Source organism: Lycium barbarum, chromosome 1, assembly GCF_019175385.1.
Source record: "Lycium barbarum isolate Lr01 chromosome 1, ASM1917538v2, whole genome shotgun sequence".
Lineage (NCBI taxonomy): Eukaryota > Viridiplantae > Streptophyta > Magnoliopsida > Solanales > Solanaceae > Lycium > Lycium barbarum.
The window spans coordinates 9,782,400-9,800,343 of record NC_083337.1 but is presented as its reverse complement, the minus strand read 5'-3'; the positions used below and the strand labels follow the sequence as shown (position 1 = coordinate 9,800,343).

Here is a 17,944-nt window from a genome sequence, read left to right as displayed (position 1 = left end):
TCCTCAAATTATGCTTGTTGATGTTTGCGGGGATTCCTGAGCGATTATAGCTTGATTCTGCGAACTATGTCTTCAGCATTTGCTACTTGATGCAACTAAGAAAAGTATAGCCGGTGTTGGCAAACTTCACATAAACGCTGTCTGCTTCTCTGCAGCTTCTTCTTTTTCTTCAACTTTGCTGCTAAAAACCTGCAAGAAGAATTAGAAGAGGTGCAATTGTTGTCATTTAAGTTCTGTCAGAAGCAGTGACAGGGGCATCACTCTAATCAGGGCTATGCAGCTTCAGACATTTTGTTAGAAGTTAGACTTGGTAGTTCAAGGTCTGAAGTTGGGACTGTCCAAGCCTAATTTCAGTCCGAAATATCTGAATTTCGAATTGCACAAGCAATATACCAACTTCACATACTGAAGTTGATTCTAAATTGGCTAAACATTAAATACTATATAGTTTTCGGCTATCCCTTAAATAGCAATCCTCCAAGTAGGTATATGTGCACTTCCTAAACCACTAGTAGGTATGGGATGGATGAGATCTCTCCATCCTTAACCAGAGGTCTGAAATTCGAGCCCTTTGAATGGAGAAACCCTTGGTAGGAACTTGCTTTCGGATTAGTCCTGGGGTAATTCATTCTTTTACTATGGGGATAACCAACGACGGATTTCATAAACCAAGTGCTTTCCTTTTTCCCACTATCAAAGTTGGGTGGTTAGGCAACCATCGAAGACTGTGAATACTTAGCATCAGCGTGATTAACTTCACTGGTAAAGACATACTTCATCGGAACATTGTACTGTGTATATAGAAAATTATGCTGCATGCGTAAGTTAAATCTTGAATAACCCTGGCTTCACCACTATATATGTAGTCTTATGTTTCTCGTCTCACATTCTACCTATATAGATGTAAACTTAGTTTGTTGAGGTAACGAGGCAGAATATTACGTGGATCGAGAAAGCTCAAAGACTTTTACTTTGAATGGTAAAAACGTCTAAGAAGTTAAATAACAGTACTAATGAATTTGAAGTGTTTACAAGTGATCTGTTTGTTGGAGTCAGTTAGAATGACAGAATTTTGCACATACGTCCCAAACATATACAAGGATATTCGATGTATCAGGATAATGTACTAAAGTGGATAATAGTCTAACTATTCATGTGTGAATGTAGCTCTAGACTTTACCTTATGTTGCCCTACCACGTCTCACAGCAGGTGGAGAGGTATGGATATATTCAGGCCAGATCTAGTCAACAAGCTATGGATAATGGCAAAATCAGGAATTTCTTCAAGGTTATTCAAGATTATATATATATATATATATATATATATATATATATATTAGAGAGTAATTTTTGACTTATATATACAATATAATTTTCTATATGCACAATAAGATTTTCTGACCAAGGGTGGTCAACAACTGACCACCCTTCGATTTATGTGGCTCCTCCTTGAGGTTCATCTGAGTCCGATAGTTTTGGTTTAGACTCAGTATATGTCTCGTAAAGATAAGTACAAGTGATATGTTCGATCCAGCTAAATCTAGATATGGAGTGTGATGAAATTTCCCAATACAAACCCATAAAATTAAAATGAATCTGCCATTGAATATAATTTTTCAAGCCTAATGCTTAAGAACATGGCATGCAACAAAAGGTCTGCATCAACCATGCTACACTACCCTCACACGAAGACAAACTAAACCCTTCATCTCATGTTCCTTTCCAATAAGAGAATGCTTTGAACTTTGGACTGGATATTAAACTTCTAAACAGCACCCAAATGCATTTTTTATAATAGAATTAATCAGTCTCACTGTCTCATCCTCACCCCCATGGCCCCAATCCAAAAAACTAAAAAACAAATGAGACGAAAGGAGAGAGTATATCAAACCAATTAAAAAAGATATAGAGAGCACAAATATTATGAAAACATTATTTGTACTCTGTGTCTACACACTTAAAAGTGTCAAAAAGGATTTCTATATAAAGAGAGTGACCATTTCGAGTTACCAAAACTTGGCCACGTCTATTCAACTTATTGACATCATCTCGTTCTCTTATTCTTGTCCATCTTCATGGCATTCTTTTCCAATCATTTATCTTTCTTCTTCCTCCTAATTACTCTCTTATCTTCATTGCAAATCCATGCAAGAGACAGCCAATTCTTCAACAAAATTCCCACCACCAACAACAACAATGGCCATATTGAAAAAGAGACAAATGTAGCAATTCCAAACAAAGATCAAGAACCAAATTTCATGCCTGATAATGAAAAAGGCTATGGTATTTATAGTCCAAACATTAATAGTCATGAAAAAGAGTCAAGTCAACTTCCACAAGCTTCCACCAGTGCCAACACCAATTTGGAACAATCGTATAAAACTACCACCACCAATAGCCTTATTCCTAACAAGAAGTACCTCCCTAAAAATTATAACCCTGTGGCTTATGTAACTTTCCCTCAGGATAACACTGATGATACCAACTTCATAGATAGTGAGTTCACCACCACCAATAACAACCAATACTATAATAATGACATTACTTATGACAACAACGATAACATTAACAATCAGTATTATCATGGTGACAACACTTACCACCACTACTACAGAGGTGACAGTGCTTATGACGACTACGACAGCAACAACAATAACAATAATCAGTACTATAGCAGTAGCAGAACCTATAACGATCAATACCACAATGGTGGTAGGGCCGCCTCCAAGGTAAAGTCATTGAAGTAAAAAATAGTAAGGCCTCAATAATACTATTATTATATATAACATATAATTTATATATTTATCATTGATAAAAGGTTGCAAATTTTATACTTTTTCATTTTGGATTTGGTTGAAAGTTGATCGGGTGCGTGGATAAACTACGTAAATATTTGGCCTCCTTCTCATTAATTAGTACATTTACATCCTTTTAAATTTTTTTAGTTTTCCTCATATATGTATCTACATTCATTTCTTGTTTCTGTTTCTGACAATTCCATTTTTCAATTTCAACTCAATTTTCCAAAAGTAACTTTTTCCTTGTCTCGTTTGATTGATTCATAGATCATAAGTCCGTCTTTCTGTTTTATTAGTATATGAATCTCCTGAAATAAGTTTAAAACCTCTAATTATGATTTGGTTTTAGGCCATCAATTACGTTGAACCATCCCTAAATAGTGACAGTGGCGATTACTACAACAACAATAACAATCAGCTGCAGGACTTGAGTGAATCGAGATTAATGGACAATGGCTACACCACCAACCCAACTAACACAAAAAGTTATCCCTACAATAACAATCAACAACAAATTAACTATTATCACTACAATGGTGGCAATGGTAACAGGGTGCAGCACCAGAGCATGAGTTACACAAGGGATCCATATGAAAATTCAAGAGAATTTGCAAATTTCTATGCTAACAATGAGTTAAGCAACTACAATAACAATTTTGTGAACTATGAGAATGAAGAGGATCAGTTCCAAGATGAAGAGCACAAGCCTTGAGTTGTCATGATCAGTTCCAATTATCATTAGTATTTGGTTTTCAGTTGTGAGTTATGTTTAGAGGGTAAAATGTTAATGTCAGGGGTCGTTTGGTTTGAACAAAGTTATGATGGGATTAATTATGCTGGGATAAGTTATACTGGGATTATTTATGTTGGTATTAGTTATCCTGATATTATTTCTTATTGATTGTTTGGTTTGTTGTATTAAAAGTAACATGCATTGCATAATTTTTAAGAAAAAGTTGTTTGTTTACAAAAATATCCTCCGCCTTATGTAGTAGAAAGAGGGTTTTGAGAACCTTAGGGCTATTTTAGTCAATTTCACTGTTTTATCCTGTGATAAAGTTATTTCAGGATAACTATTCCACCCTCCGATAGGTATAAGTTATCCCAGCACTATTTTTTATCCTGGGATAACTTATCTCATGATTAGTAACCAAACAAAGAATAAGGTGGTGCTTAATTTTTATCCCATCACTATTTTTGCTTATCCATCATACCAAACCATTCCTTAGGGGTCGTTTGGTTGCTAGTCGAAATAGTCCCGGGATTATAATCCCGGGACTAATTTATCCCATATAGTGGGATTATTTTATACCATCTAAAAGATGGTATAAAATAATCCCAGTATAAGTGGGTTAAGAAGGTATAAGGTGGGTAATCCCAGCGCTAATTTTTATACCACGTTTGGTACAAGTTATAAATTTATCCCGGGATTATTTTATATCTTGTACCAAACGTGGTATAAAAATTAGCGCTGGGATAACCCACCTTATACCTTGAACCAAACGACCCCTTAATGTTTTAGTATTGTTACCCAAGGTAGAAGTAGGGTCTGCGTACACTCTATCCTCCCCAGACCTCACTTTGTGGGATTCAACTAGGTATGTTGTTGTAACGACGATATAGATAATGTTCACATAACTAGATAACTTATCTGATAATTACAGGCAGATTTTGTATTAATTGATAATCTAGTAAAAATGGTAATTAACCTGTAAAATGCACTGATAAGTTATGTGTATTGGCGGCGGATAAAGTACCTGATTAGTTATGTGTATTGGCGGTGGATAAAATATTTACACCATATGGTAAAAACAACCTACAATAATAGGTAATTCTTCATGTCAAAACTAACATGATAGCTAGAAAAATAAAATGATAACTTGCTATAATAAATTAAATCGTACTGATAGTGTAATTTTTTTTTTCACGCTATCTATTAGTGCAAAATATATAACATGCATATGATTTGCCCAGCTCACAGGTGGACATAAATCCGGAGAGAAAGAGTGTGACTATTATTTATATCCAACATGGGTCGTTTGGTTGGAGGGATAAAAAAATAATCTCAGGATAAAATGTGAGATTATTTTATTCTGCGTTTGGTTATGGATATTAATTAATTCTAAGATTATTTTATCTCACCATTGCACTAAAATAATGGGATTAATTATCACATATAGAAGGTGGGATAGCTAATCCTATATATATCTTTATCTATCTCATCCCACCAGGCACCAACTAAACATCCTTTTAAGTGGAGATAAGCAGACACCTCAGGGTCAACATGCTTGCCAACTGACGAGTCATCGGCGTGTATAAAATTTTAACTCACAGTCTGTCAAATAATAGTATAGAAAGATACTGAACTCACAAAGATTGGTTATCTATTCTACGGACATTTCTTGTTTTCATTACTCTTTGAGAAAAATCAAAAAGAGTTGAGTGGTGAATTAACTAATTAATATCCGTACTTAAATAGAGAATTAGACAAAATATTTTTGTTTTTCGTAAATATGATAAAAAGGTATTGGAATCCTGACTTCACTTGATATTTCAATTATAAATTAAATTCTTTTTGTTCCTCAATTTCTATATCTCACAAATATATACACACCTCTCACGATTATATTTATACATTATATTACTGATCAAGTTCAACAACTAAACGTACTCCTATCGGTTATACAAATTAATCGTCAACGTAGTAATATTAAAGAAGTAGAAATATATGCTTGAACTTAAACACACTAAGTCCCTTTCGGTTACCTTAGTTGTTATAACTGATTATTACACTATTAGCCTCTTTTGATTACAAATAAGTGTAGAATCAATTGTAACATAAAAAATAAATACTAACAATCTATTAATAACACAGTTAACGGCATTACTTTTTCCGCCTCTCTCGATTACAGAATTAGTAATATGTTAATGTGTAATACAAAAAGTTAGATGTTAACAAATTAAATAACATCCAATTCTAGAATGAATTAAAAAAATAAACAGATAGCTTCAGCTTCAGCACGTAAAATTAGAAATAATACTTACTATTATAAAGGAAATATCAAGATCCGTCATTTTCCCAACACAAGAAAAAATTACTCGAACTGGAGGAGTTAGTACAACTAACAGAAATATTCTTCTCAATTAAATTTTAAAAAAATGAAAAATTATTCAAGAAGTAATTTCTCTATTTAATTAAAAGCATGAACTAGAATAATTTTCAATAGTAGAAGAAAAAGAAACTTAAGAATGGAACAATATATTTTGCAGCTCTCCTCTTGTTATAAATATGAGATTATACTAATCTTATTGATGATCACAAACAGAAAACTATAGAAGAATGAATAAGGAAGAAGATGAACCATCATATAGATTGAAAAAGAAAGAAGTATATTATTCTTCATTGATTGTGATGATTTGATAATGTGTACAATGCTTCATATATATAGCTTTCATTAGCTTAGAGTTAGTTATAACTAACTTTGTGAACCCCTCATCCTACAAGACTTAACCACTCAACTAACTCTAACTAACTTGACATTTGTACAAAGACTGAACTGCCTTCATATGCTAACTATTATTTAACACTCCCCCTCAAGGCAGGTAGTGTAAAAATATTAAGAACCCCTAGCTTGATCTTCAAATACTCATGCTGCACTTTGGTTAGACCTTTTGTAAATATATCTGCAGGTTGTTCATTTGTGTTGATGTACTAAGTAGTGATGGTTCCTTGTTGAATTTTCTCCCCAATAAAGTGACAATTTATCTCTATGTGTTTTGTCCTCTCATGGAACAATGGATTAGCAACAATTTGTATAGCTTTTTTGCAGTCTGTGTATATAGTAATAGGGTGATCAACATTTGAATCTAGTTCCTTCAGTAAGCCTAATAACCAAGTTAAGTCAGCTGTTGTAGTAGCTAAACTTCTGTATTCTGCTTCTGCAGAAGTCCTTGAAACCACTGTCTGTTTCTTTGATTTTTAAGATACTAGTGAATCACCAAACTTAATCATGAAACCTGTCACTGATCTCCAGTTATAGGACCTGAAGTCCAGTCTGCATCACAATATGCAGTCACTGTGTGATTGAGATTACTTGAAAGTAATAGACATTGTCTAGACGGATGTTTGACATATCTCACTATCCTTAGTGCATCTTTCATATATGAAATCTTTGGTTGTTGAAGAAATTGACTTAGGCTTTGAACCACAAATGAAATATCAGGACTTGTTACAGTTAGATATAGTAACTTCCCTATCAGTGTTTGATAGGCAGCTTGATCAGTTGGAGGATCTTCTTCATTCCTGTCTTTAGTTTGTATTCCTTCTTTATTCCTGTCTTTAGTGTTTATTCCTTTTTCATTCCTGTCTTTGGTCAATATTCATTCATCATATTCTGTTGAAGTAAGCTTGATATTTGTGTCAATTGATGTGCCAACTGGTTTAGCACTTGCAAGTCCAACCTCTGAGATTAATTCTAATGCATATTTTCTTTGGTGTTTTGTGATATCTTGATTTGATCTGGAAAATTCAATGCTAAGGAAATATTTCAATTCTCCAAGATATTTCATCTTAAAGGTATGTTGTGGAGATGTTTTTGTTTCCCCAATCAGTGCCAAGCTATCTCCTATAATCAACAAATCATCTACATAAACAAGTATGATTACAGTGCCTTGACTGTTTTTCCTGACAAACAATGAATGATCAAACTGACTTTGCTTGAATTTAAAACTGATTAGGGCCTCAGACAACTTTATATTCCATTGTCTTGGGATTTGTTTCAATCCATAAAGGGATTTGACCAATCTACACACTGAATTATCCCCTCGAGTGGCAAATCCCTTAGGCAATTCCATAAAGATCTCATTATGCAAATCACCTTGAAGGAAGGCATTATATACATCCATTTGATGGATGTGTCATTTCTTTAATTGTTACTGCAAGTGACAAAACTGTTCTTACTATAACCATTCACTACAGGTGAAAATGTTTCTTGATAATCAATCCCTTGTTTTTGGCTGTACCCTTTTGCAACTAATCTAGTCTTGAATCTCTCAACTTTACCATTTGCTTTGTACTTGATCTTATACATCCATTTGCTGCTTGTGGTTGTCTTTCCTTGAGGCAGTTCAACTATGTCCCAAGTGTGGATGTTTTCTAAGGCTGAAATCTCTTCTTTCATTGCTTATACCCACTTCGAATCTTTAGCTGCTTCTGAGTAGCTAGTTGGCTCTATTAAGGATGGAAAAGCAGCAATGTATGCTTGATACTTTGGACTCAAGTTGTCATATCCAATGTATCTGTTTGGAGCATATGGTGCATCTTCATGAATATTCAAGCTGACAAAATCCTTCATCCAAATTAGTGGTATTTTACCCCTTGCTGATTTCCTTTGATCTTGTACTGGTGCACTTGAAAATAGTACAACTGATTGTTTTTGACTTTGATTCTGTAATTCTTCAGAATGTGGAATCTGAGTCTATAGTTCTATAGACTCATCTTTTGTTGGCCCTTCACTTATTAGAGTCTCTTGATCTGTATTAGTTGTTTGTTCTTGTGATACATCTGCTCCTTGATTATTTACAGTCTGAGTGAAATTATATAAATTGAACTGAATATATTTAGGCCAGTTTGCCATGTCATCTAGTGCAGTATCTGATACATATGTGGATGTTATATCCTTTTTCTGAAAAAGAAAATATATATTTCTTTGAATATAACAACTCTGTTGACAAAGAATGAATTATTAGTTAAGTCATATTGCACATAGCCTTTATGTATATCATACCCATGTGCACTGCAAATTTAGACCTTGATTGAAGTTTATCATGTTGAATCATATCTTTGGCAAAACATAGACAACCTAGCACTCTTAAGTGATTAAGAGGTGGTTTTTGACCATCGAATCTTTCATACGGAGAAATATTATGTAGCACATTAGTTGGTAGTCTGTTAATTAGATATATTGCTGCTAAAATGCAGTGCCCCCAAAAGTCAATTGGTATATGTGCCTGAAACCTTACAGCTCTAGTAACTTCTAAGATATGACTATGTTTTCTTTCAGCCACACCATTTGTTGTGGTGTATACACACAAGTCCTTTGATGAATTATTCCCAAGTTTTGAAACATGCTTGAGCATACAATATTCAAAAATTCTAATCCATTGTTAGTCCTGACAGTTTTTATAATTTTGTTAAACTGGTTTTTGATTAGTTTGAATAATTATAGTAAACAGTACATACATCAGATTTATTCTTAAGTAAAACTACCTATGTAAATCTTGAGAAGGCATCAATAGTAGTTAAGAAGAACTTGTTTCCATCAAAAGTAGGAATTTTATAGGCACCCCACAGATTCACATGTATCATTTCAAGTCTACTATTGGTTTTAATGCTACTAGTTGAACCAGTTATCTTGTTTGCTTTGCACAAGGACAAACTGTGCAACTATCTATACTATGTTTTATATCTTGAGAACTACAAGGAAACATCTTATTTAGAACTGCATATGAAGTGTGGTCAAGTCTCTTATGCCACAATCTAATGTCTTGATTGAACCCTTTAGTATTAGGATACCAGGCACATCCATTCCTAATGATCCCGCATAGACTCAGGATATTTTTCTTTATTGCAAGTTCCATTAACTAACCCCAACTTATTTCTTCCTAACAAGGCAATTCTCATCGACCTAAACCAGATGGAAAAGTTTTCAATACCTGTTAGTTGAAACGAGATGATTAGCATCCTACTTACATCTACTGGTGACAAGAACAGTAGGTGGATGTAGTCAATTCCTGCTCATTGTGTACCATTTTGCGATCCAATTCCACCACTAGAGGTTTGTCCTGGTAGTGCTCCATTAGTGATGCCATTTAGAGCGATATTTCCAGTTGGAGTTCCATTTCCAGTCGTCATCTCTTTTCTCAGAATAAAACTTTCTAATCATTGGAAAGACTCACGATTTTGAAATTGAAAAAAATTGTAAAGATTGAAATCAGAATTTGAGAATTGAACAAGCTTAATGAGTCTGCACTGATACCATGTTATAATCTGAGATTATACTAATCTTATTGATGATCACAGACAGAAAACTATAGAAGAATGAATTAGAGATGACACAGTCGTATAGATTGAGAGAGAAAGAAGTATATTATTCTTCATCGATTGTGACGATTTGATAATGTATAAAATGATATATATATATATATATAGAGAGAGAGAGAGAGAGAGTTCATAAAGTTAGTTATAACTAACTCTCATTTAGCTTAGAGTTAGTTATAACTAACTTTATGAACCGCTCATCCTACAATACTTAACCACTCAACTAACTCTAACTAACTTGGCATTTTTACAAAGGTTGAACTGTCCTCATATGCTAACTATTATTTAACATCTGTTCGTTCCTCTCCAATTCGTCCTTCAAAGCAGCTCAATGCATATCTGTTTATAGAGTCTTCACATGAAAACAATGTAAATAACTTTCTTCTTTTGGCAAGTTATAACTTGCAACTTGAAATTGCTATAGTAGTTTTCAGAATCTCTCCCTTAATTTGGCTAGTTGACAACTTGTGCCAGTTTGCCCACTTGACTTATGCATAATATCTTTTAAATTTTTGCAATTGGCTTATAAGCTCGAAATTAACTTAAGTCTGCGAGAGCTAATTCTAGCGGGAAAGTTTGTTAGGTTAGCATTTTCTTTTCCTGTTAATTTTTCATTTTCTTTTATTTCATTTTCAACACACTTTTGCGTGAGCATAGCTAGTGCCTAGTAGTATAAAAACTCAATGTAACACTTGTAATGTGCCATGATAAACGATAATGTAATCTGTTAGTTTTCTTCCTAAAACTTCTCTTCTCATCTATACTCTTTTCTATCATTCTTCTCTTCTCTGTTGGTCGATGCCAATAATTTGGTATGAATATGCTTAATTATAATAATTAAAAGTAATCTGGAAAGCCTGCAAATGGAGATACAAAATAGTTGTACTTCTTTTTCTTTAACTTTGCCTTCTTCCTTTCAAATAAATGCACCAAAAATTAGTTTCATTTTTTACTAAACTTGTTATTTTACATAGAAAATGAATTATTATTTTTACAAAAATATACTTCGTTTAAACTAATAGATTTTGTATGTTTTCAAGTACTGGTAATGTTTTTGGTTGTTTCAGCTCTATTTTGATTCCATTCATAATTTTTGACTTTGCAATTATTTCATAAATAATATTAGCTTAGGTCGTTTGTATTTTAAATTTTCATTTAATTTCCCACTGCTTTGTTAATTAATCCTTGGTTCCCAGAGATATAGACTCCCACAGTGATTTCAGCTTATTCTCAAAGATAACTTGTCAATATCATGTTGATGTATTTAGGAATCCCCCAATAATCTCACCAAACAAATTCACTTTGATTTAAAAGTTAGAGATATCTTTTTGTTTAATTAATATAGCACAATTAGAGCTCTAGACAAAAGAATTAGGGAAAAGGACACTGTATCGCGAATCGGCCTTTCGGTCCAAACAATTGACAAACGCTGGCCCAACGGCCCAATACATACAAGAGATTAGACTTTTTTGTGGCAACTAAAGTCGCTGCAAAAGATCAAATAGTTGCCACTAAAGATTGTTACATGTACTGCAATTGCTGAAGGTAATTTGTGACGGCTCTAGGGTCGCCACAAGAACACCACATTTTGTGGCGACTAAGCTTGCCGCAAAAATAAAATAAATATGTGACGATAAAAATTCACAAACGAGAAAAATGAAGAAGAAAGGAGGAGTGGTGGAGGAAATTGAACCTTCAAGAGATATCTCAAGACATATATAGTATGTGCATAATAATTGTATAATATGTGTATAATTAGTAAGTATACGTTGATTATGCAGTTATTATACACAAATTATACAATAATGATATATTTTCTAAACATAGGGATACACATTATATACAACGATGATACAGTTTTTATACGTATTATACATTTTGTGTACATATACAGTAGTGATATATATTCTGTACAATAATGATATAATTTTTCTACATATGCTGTAATTAGTTGAAAAAAGGTTACGAAATGAAATTATTTTAAAACAACTAAAAATAATGTCTTTTTGTTGTGAACTTGAAGTTCCCACATCGCTCGCACACGGGATTGTGTGCGTGCTTATAAGCTGGGCCTGAAGCCTTTACTTGTATACGCGTTTTAAAGCCGTGAGGTGCGCCAAAGCGGACAATATGTACAAGCAGTTTATAACACGTTATCAGCACGATGCTCGCGATGAGGGGGTGTGTTGTGAACTTGAAGTTCCCACATCGCTCGCACACGGGATTGTGTGCGTGCTTATAAGCTGGGCCTGAAGCCTTTACTTGAATACGCGTTTGAAAACCGTGAGGGGGCCAGAAGTTCCCCAAAGCGGACAGTTTATACAAGTGAGCTATGGTGCCTGGTGGCCCTCCTCCTTCGTATACGCGTTTTAAAACCGTGAGGGGCCAGAAGTTCCCAAAGCGGACAGTTTATACAAGTGAGCTATGGTACCTGGTGGCCCTCCTCCTTCGTATACGCGTTTGAAAACCGTGAGGGGCCAGAAGTTCCCAAAGCGGACAGTTTATACAAGTGAGCTATGGTACCTGGTGGCCCTCCTCCTTCGTATACGCGTTTTAAAGCCGTGAGGTGCGCCAAAGCGGACAATATGTACAAGCAGTTTATAACACGTTATCAGCACGATGCTCGCGATGAGGGGGTGTGTTGTGAACTTGAAGTTCCCACATCGCTCGCACACGGGATTGTGTGCGTGCTTATAAGCTGGGCCTGAAGCCTTTACTTGTATACGCGTTTTAAAGCCGTGAGGTGCGCCAAAGCGGACAATATGTACAAGCAGTTTATAACACTTTTAAGATTCTTGGGCCGTTTGCTTGCCAATAGTTTGGGCCAGATGGCTACTTGTACCTTTTTGCAAAGAATTATTACATGGTTCTCTAATTATACTAGTTTTGGGGAGTGCTCTCAGGCCCAAGCCCACTTGGATAAAAGGTTGGGTTATTTGCACTTTTGTCCCTATTTTGTGCTGGTCTTTAATTTTTATCTCTCAAGACAAACAATTTCTTCGCAGAACATATATTTATATTTTCGCATAATACCTCATGAGTTATGTCCCGCATCCTTAAAAAACTTATGCCCCGCTAGGCATAAGTTCAATTTTGAAGGAGAAAATTTAAAGCCGCATCCATTTGAAGGACAAAAATTAAAGACCATCCCATTTGAAGAACAAACCGTGCAATTTCTTCTTCTCTAATTATATACGTTACTAGTTTTGAGGAGCCCGTTTTAAGCCCATGCCCACTTGGAAAAAGGTTTCATCTCGGTCCATTTTTGTGAGATTATATTAATAGTGGAAAATAAAATGTTCAAATAACTTTGTCGAAAGCACAATGTATGTTTATTAATCCAACTTTATGGCTTGAGCCTTGTACGAAATGTAACGCTAGACTCAAATATCATCTTTAGATTAATGACACACGGATAATAAATTGAACCATGATATTAAAAAAAGAAAAACACGGAAGGCAAAAATAAATGAAAAAGAAAATTCACAATTCCAACTTGTCAAAAAATAAATAAATATAGGTATACTTTGATATCTTTGAGCTCCGGAATCCTTGAATACTGTAAATCCAGCATATGACCAACTTTAGCTATTCTCTTAACAGTCTAATGTAAAAATATAAGATCTTTCTTATATAATCTTCTTTGATAAATTTGTATATATATAGAAGTAAATAATAGGGTTAACAGAAGTAGATATGACAAATAATGGAGGAATTTTTTATATAAGTCCAGACTTTATGATAAATTTAATAGAATTTGGAAAATATATTAAGATAGGAATACAGACTAAAGGATATGAAGAAATGAGTAACATAAATAATTTATTAATGTGCGTAGGATTTTTAGGAAAAATGGCAAATAATATTAATACTAAATTCAAGATTAAAGTAGACGATGTGGTAGAAGTAATAGAAAATAGAGAAATAAAATTAATAAAACTCATAAAGATAAATCCTGAAGAATATGCAGGATTAGAATGGAATTTAGAGGATTTTAATAAGAAAAAGATATTAAAACCAGAACCTCATTTAATGTATACCAATTCTAGAGGAGAGACATCTATATAGTCTTTGTTATTGCCTTCGATCAAATCTTAGTAATAACCTGTGTTACTCAGACTCCTCAAAAATGTCGACGGGTTAGCGTCGGATTCTCCAAACGTAGTTCATTTTTAGAGAATCCGACACGGGTGCGGTAACAATTTTGCAGAGTCCGAGCAACTTAGGTAACAACTACTTTGCAGTCTTAACGTTTCAAAAAGTTCTTAGATAAGTCATACTTGAAAATCTTTAAGAATAGTGCATATGCTAAACTAAAGTACTGTTAGGTCCAAGGTTTCACCTATTAATTTTGATGATAACAAACCAACATAAGTTTTAATAAAAGAACATTTACTTGTGGTAAATTTATTTTTGATACAGGTTTATTTGATGAAGAGGGATTTGGTGAAGATCTAATCAAATAAGGAAAAGAAGATATTACGAGATGGAATTACGAAAGAAGATGTGGAAGAAAAATACTTACTCAAATCAAGGTGCAAGAATTATGGAAAGAATATTTACTACGATTCTATGAAAGAAAAATATTCTACAAAAGGAAAAGATCGAGATCAATTTGTTACTTAAGGAAGGTCCACAAATCTATGGAGTATCAAGATATGCCAAAAGTCGTAAGTGCACAAAAGTGTTCATGTTCGGAGTGATCAAAGTCCAAATGCTAGAAGACGAATGTGATTACATTCAAATTAATATAAATCAAGATCCAAGGTGAAATGAAGAGGATCTTGAAATTCTCTTGGGTTGCCTAAATAAAAGCTCGTATTTGTAAAAATCAGAAGAACAGTTTAGAGAAATTAATGGGAAGAATGTTCGTTATGTTGGAAAGAAGACATTCTATAAAAGGGAAGAGATATTCAAATTTAGATCTCAAATTTGAATACACTTTGCTACAGCTTTGGAAGAAAGGTGATTCACTACAAGGAAAGAAATATTTTTTCTATGTAAAGAGCAGATGCACAACACGGGTAAAAGAATTATTGGAAAGGAAAGTTGAAGTACTGTATTGATAAAAAAGGAATTAGAGATTGGCTTTGGTTATAAAGGGAATATTCTCTATGGACAAAATTAGGGAAAGTCAATTGAATATGAATCTGAGATGCCATATATTATGGTATCAAAATGGAAAAGATCAAGGAGGATTGCTGGCCAAATTTCAAGGGAGCTAAAAATGGAAAAATCAATGAGTCTTAAATAGAAGCTTCTAAGGAAATTTAATTCTCTACATGAAGGGCCACGTATGATTAGATTCAATATCAACAATGCATTGCCAGGAAGAAAAAGATAAATTATTACATTGCACTATGTAAGGAAAGACCAACATCTCAAGGGTATAACAATCATGGAAGGAAAGAAGATTTATCAATTGGGTCAAGAAAGGAACGTTCAGCAAAATCCTTGGAGCAAATATTTTGTGCAATCAATTGAGGCAAAAATCTATCAAGGAATGCAGATACTACTTCAAATAGAGGATTCATCGTATCAAGACAATATTCCTTGGAGCATAACGAGCCACTATTTAAAGAAGAATTATTGAACTGGTTCAGCACGCAGCCACTTATACTTTCGTCTCAACCTTCTCATGTTCTTTGCTCTACTTTTCATAAGCATTATAATCCTGAGTGACTTACTGTGTAAACAAAAAAGAGAGGAGAGATATAGTATAGTTGGTGAGGCTTTGTATTGAGAGGTTGTGTCATTGTTCGTTTCTTTGGTGAGCGAGTGAAAACCAAAGAGTCGTTGTTGGTGAGCGAGTGAAAACCAACCTTGTAAACGTTGGTGGTGAACGAGGAAAACCACAAAGGCTGTACTCAACTCAAACTACAAAGAGCTTAAAGAGATAGCCTCCTTGCAACCCAAGGGGACTGGATTAGGATACCACATTAGTTCCGAACCAGTATAAAAATTCCTGGTGTCATTTATTTTATTGCTCTCATATTATATTCTGCACCCTTACTATTTATTGTGGTTTATACTTGTGCAAATCGAAGGACTGATAATTTTGTGCAGGCTGTCTCGTTATCAGTCGACTGACACCAAACAGTAGTCGACTAGATTTTTTTAATAGGCTTACAATCCCCCTGTACTTTCAAAGTACACTAAAAAGAAAAGCACAACCTATGGTTACAAATTGTTATGCCTCACCTAAAAAATGCACACACTTCTAAAGATCGAATATCCTAATTAATTACTGTATATATGTACAGGTAATGAAGGGTAATGAAGCATTTTCAATAGAATTTCTGGAGTAGCACCCATAAGATCAAAGAAGTTCGTAATTAAGAACAACCCTAGTACTTTTTATTAACACACAGATGGTAGACTTAACTGCACAAGCCAACAACTTTTGTGGGAGAAACCCATCATCTGCAATTCCGTAATTGCATTACAACATTATATGGAAATTCGTAGTGCAAGAAGTAATAAGAGGGCTACTAAATTGAATTCCTTTCTCCAGAGAATAGCTTTCTCAGCATCACAAAAACTTCCTCAACTTATAACGAATTAATCAGCAGCTCTAATGCTTTTATTTTATGCAATAGCTCAAGATCCAAATTATGTTGTTCAGCTAGCAGAAAAAGCTCAAACAATGCATTACTAGCAGAAAAAGCTCAAGGCATGGAGGAGGGCTCTTCAGCTGGGTTATCTACTACATTCCCGCGATAGGTGCGAAAAGTTTCATGTCCCATATCATTTAACTTAAAATTGTCTGTGTCACTCGTGCCCTGCTGCTGCACCCTTTCAGCGTTGCCACTATTGTCAGTTGGGTTGGTGGTGGCATAGCCTTTCTCCGTTAATCTTCGTTCACTCGAGTTGCGCAGCTCATCGTTATGGTTGCAGTAGTAATGGCCGCCATCGGATGGCTCAATGAAGTCGGTAGCCTACATTCAAAATCAGGGGCGGAGCCAGGATTTTCATCAAGGGTGTTCATATTTTAGGACAGGAGATGTGTGAGGAAAAAAAAACATAGCGCATGAAAAAAACACAATGCCTCTGCCAACTATCAATATGGCCCGGTGTTGCGTCAAAATATTTGCAACAGTGAATTATTCATTTAAGCTCCCACCGACACTCTACCCCTTCATAGAATTTATTACGAAATAAGCTCGACCATAGAACACTTCATCTTATGCAAGCTAAAGAATAAATAAGAAACTTACATGTCAATGGCCTCACGCTCTTCAGGTGTAACAGTCACAGCTTGTAGGAAAGAAAAACAAAAGATTGTGACGCCGAGTCTTTAGGTGTAACTGTCCGAGCAACTTAGCTACAGAGTATCTCAACCGAAGATCATGAAATTCAACTTTGGTAGGAAGGAAAAACAAAAGAGTTGTAACATCAAGTTAGAATATGAAAAAATAGAATGGAGTCGGGAAGATACTTGTACAAAATAAAATTAACATAAAGAAGTCAACAACAAAAGATTCTATTACAAACTAATAAATTACAATTGCACTCGACGAGTCTTCATCCCTTGAAATGTTTTTATAACACACTCATTAGAAACATCTTTAAATACTTTTTTTTCCCACATAAGGTACTATGCAACCATCTAAGAATTCATCGTCCATTCGATTCTGCAAGACATTCTTGATAAACTTCATCGCCGAAAAAGCTCTTTCAACTGTTGCAGTGGCAACTGGTAGAAGCAAAGCAAACTTCACCAAAAGGAATACAAGAGAATAGTTTAAATGCTTCTTTGTCTCAACTGAAAAAGTAGCAATATATGAAAATCCCTAATTTTTCTTCCCATCACCTAGAAATAAAAAAAAAGATAGGTCCTAATTTGCTATGAAATAACAAGGGGAAAAAGAAAAAGCACAAATGATGAATCCAACTCTTGAATGAAAAATTAAAATCGATTCAGGTTAAAATGAATGTAAGAAATCCGATGAAATTTGGAAACTAACAAGTCGTTACTAACCCCCTAGCCTAGCTTACATACTTGAGTACAATTCTTTTTCATGTGTTTGCACTTACTCTCATCCTC

The 17,944-nt window shown here is 34.4% G+C and overlaps 1 protein-coding gene across 1 annotated transcript; it reads left to right on the top strand.

The window, feature by feature from the left end:
- Positions 1-2,032: 2,032 nt before the first annotated feature.
- On the top strand, positions 2,033-3,510 carry LOC132609323 (uncharacterized). The gene is made up of 2 exons (XM_060323237.1): positions 2,033-2,729; positions 3,148-3,510. Exons 1-2 carry the CDS (start codon positions 2,076-2,078, stop codon positions 3,508-3,510), a joined length of 1,017 nt encoding a protein of 338 aa, XP_060179220.1. The 5' UTR covers positions 2,033-2,075.
- The last annotated feature ends 14,434 nt before the right edge of the window (positions 3,511-17,944 follow it).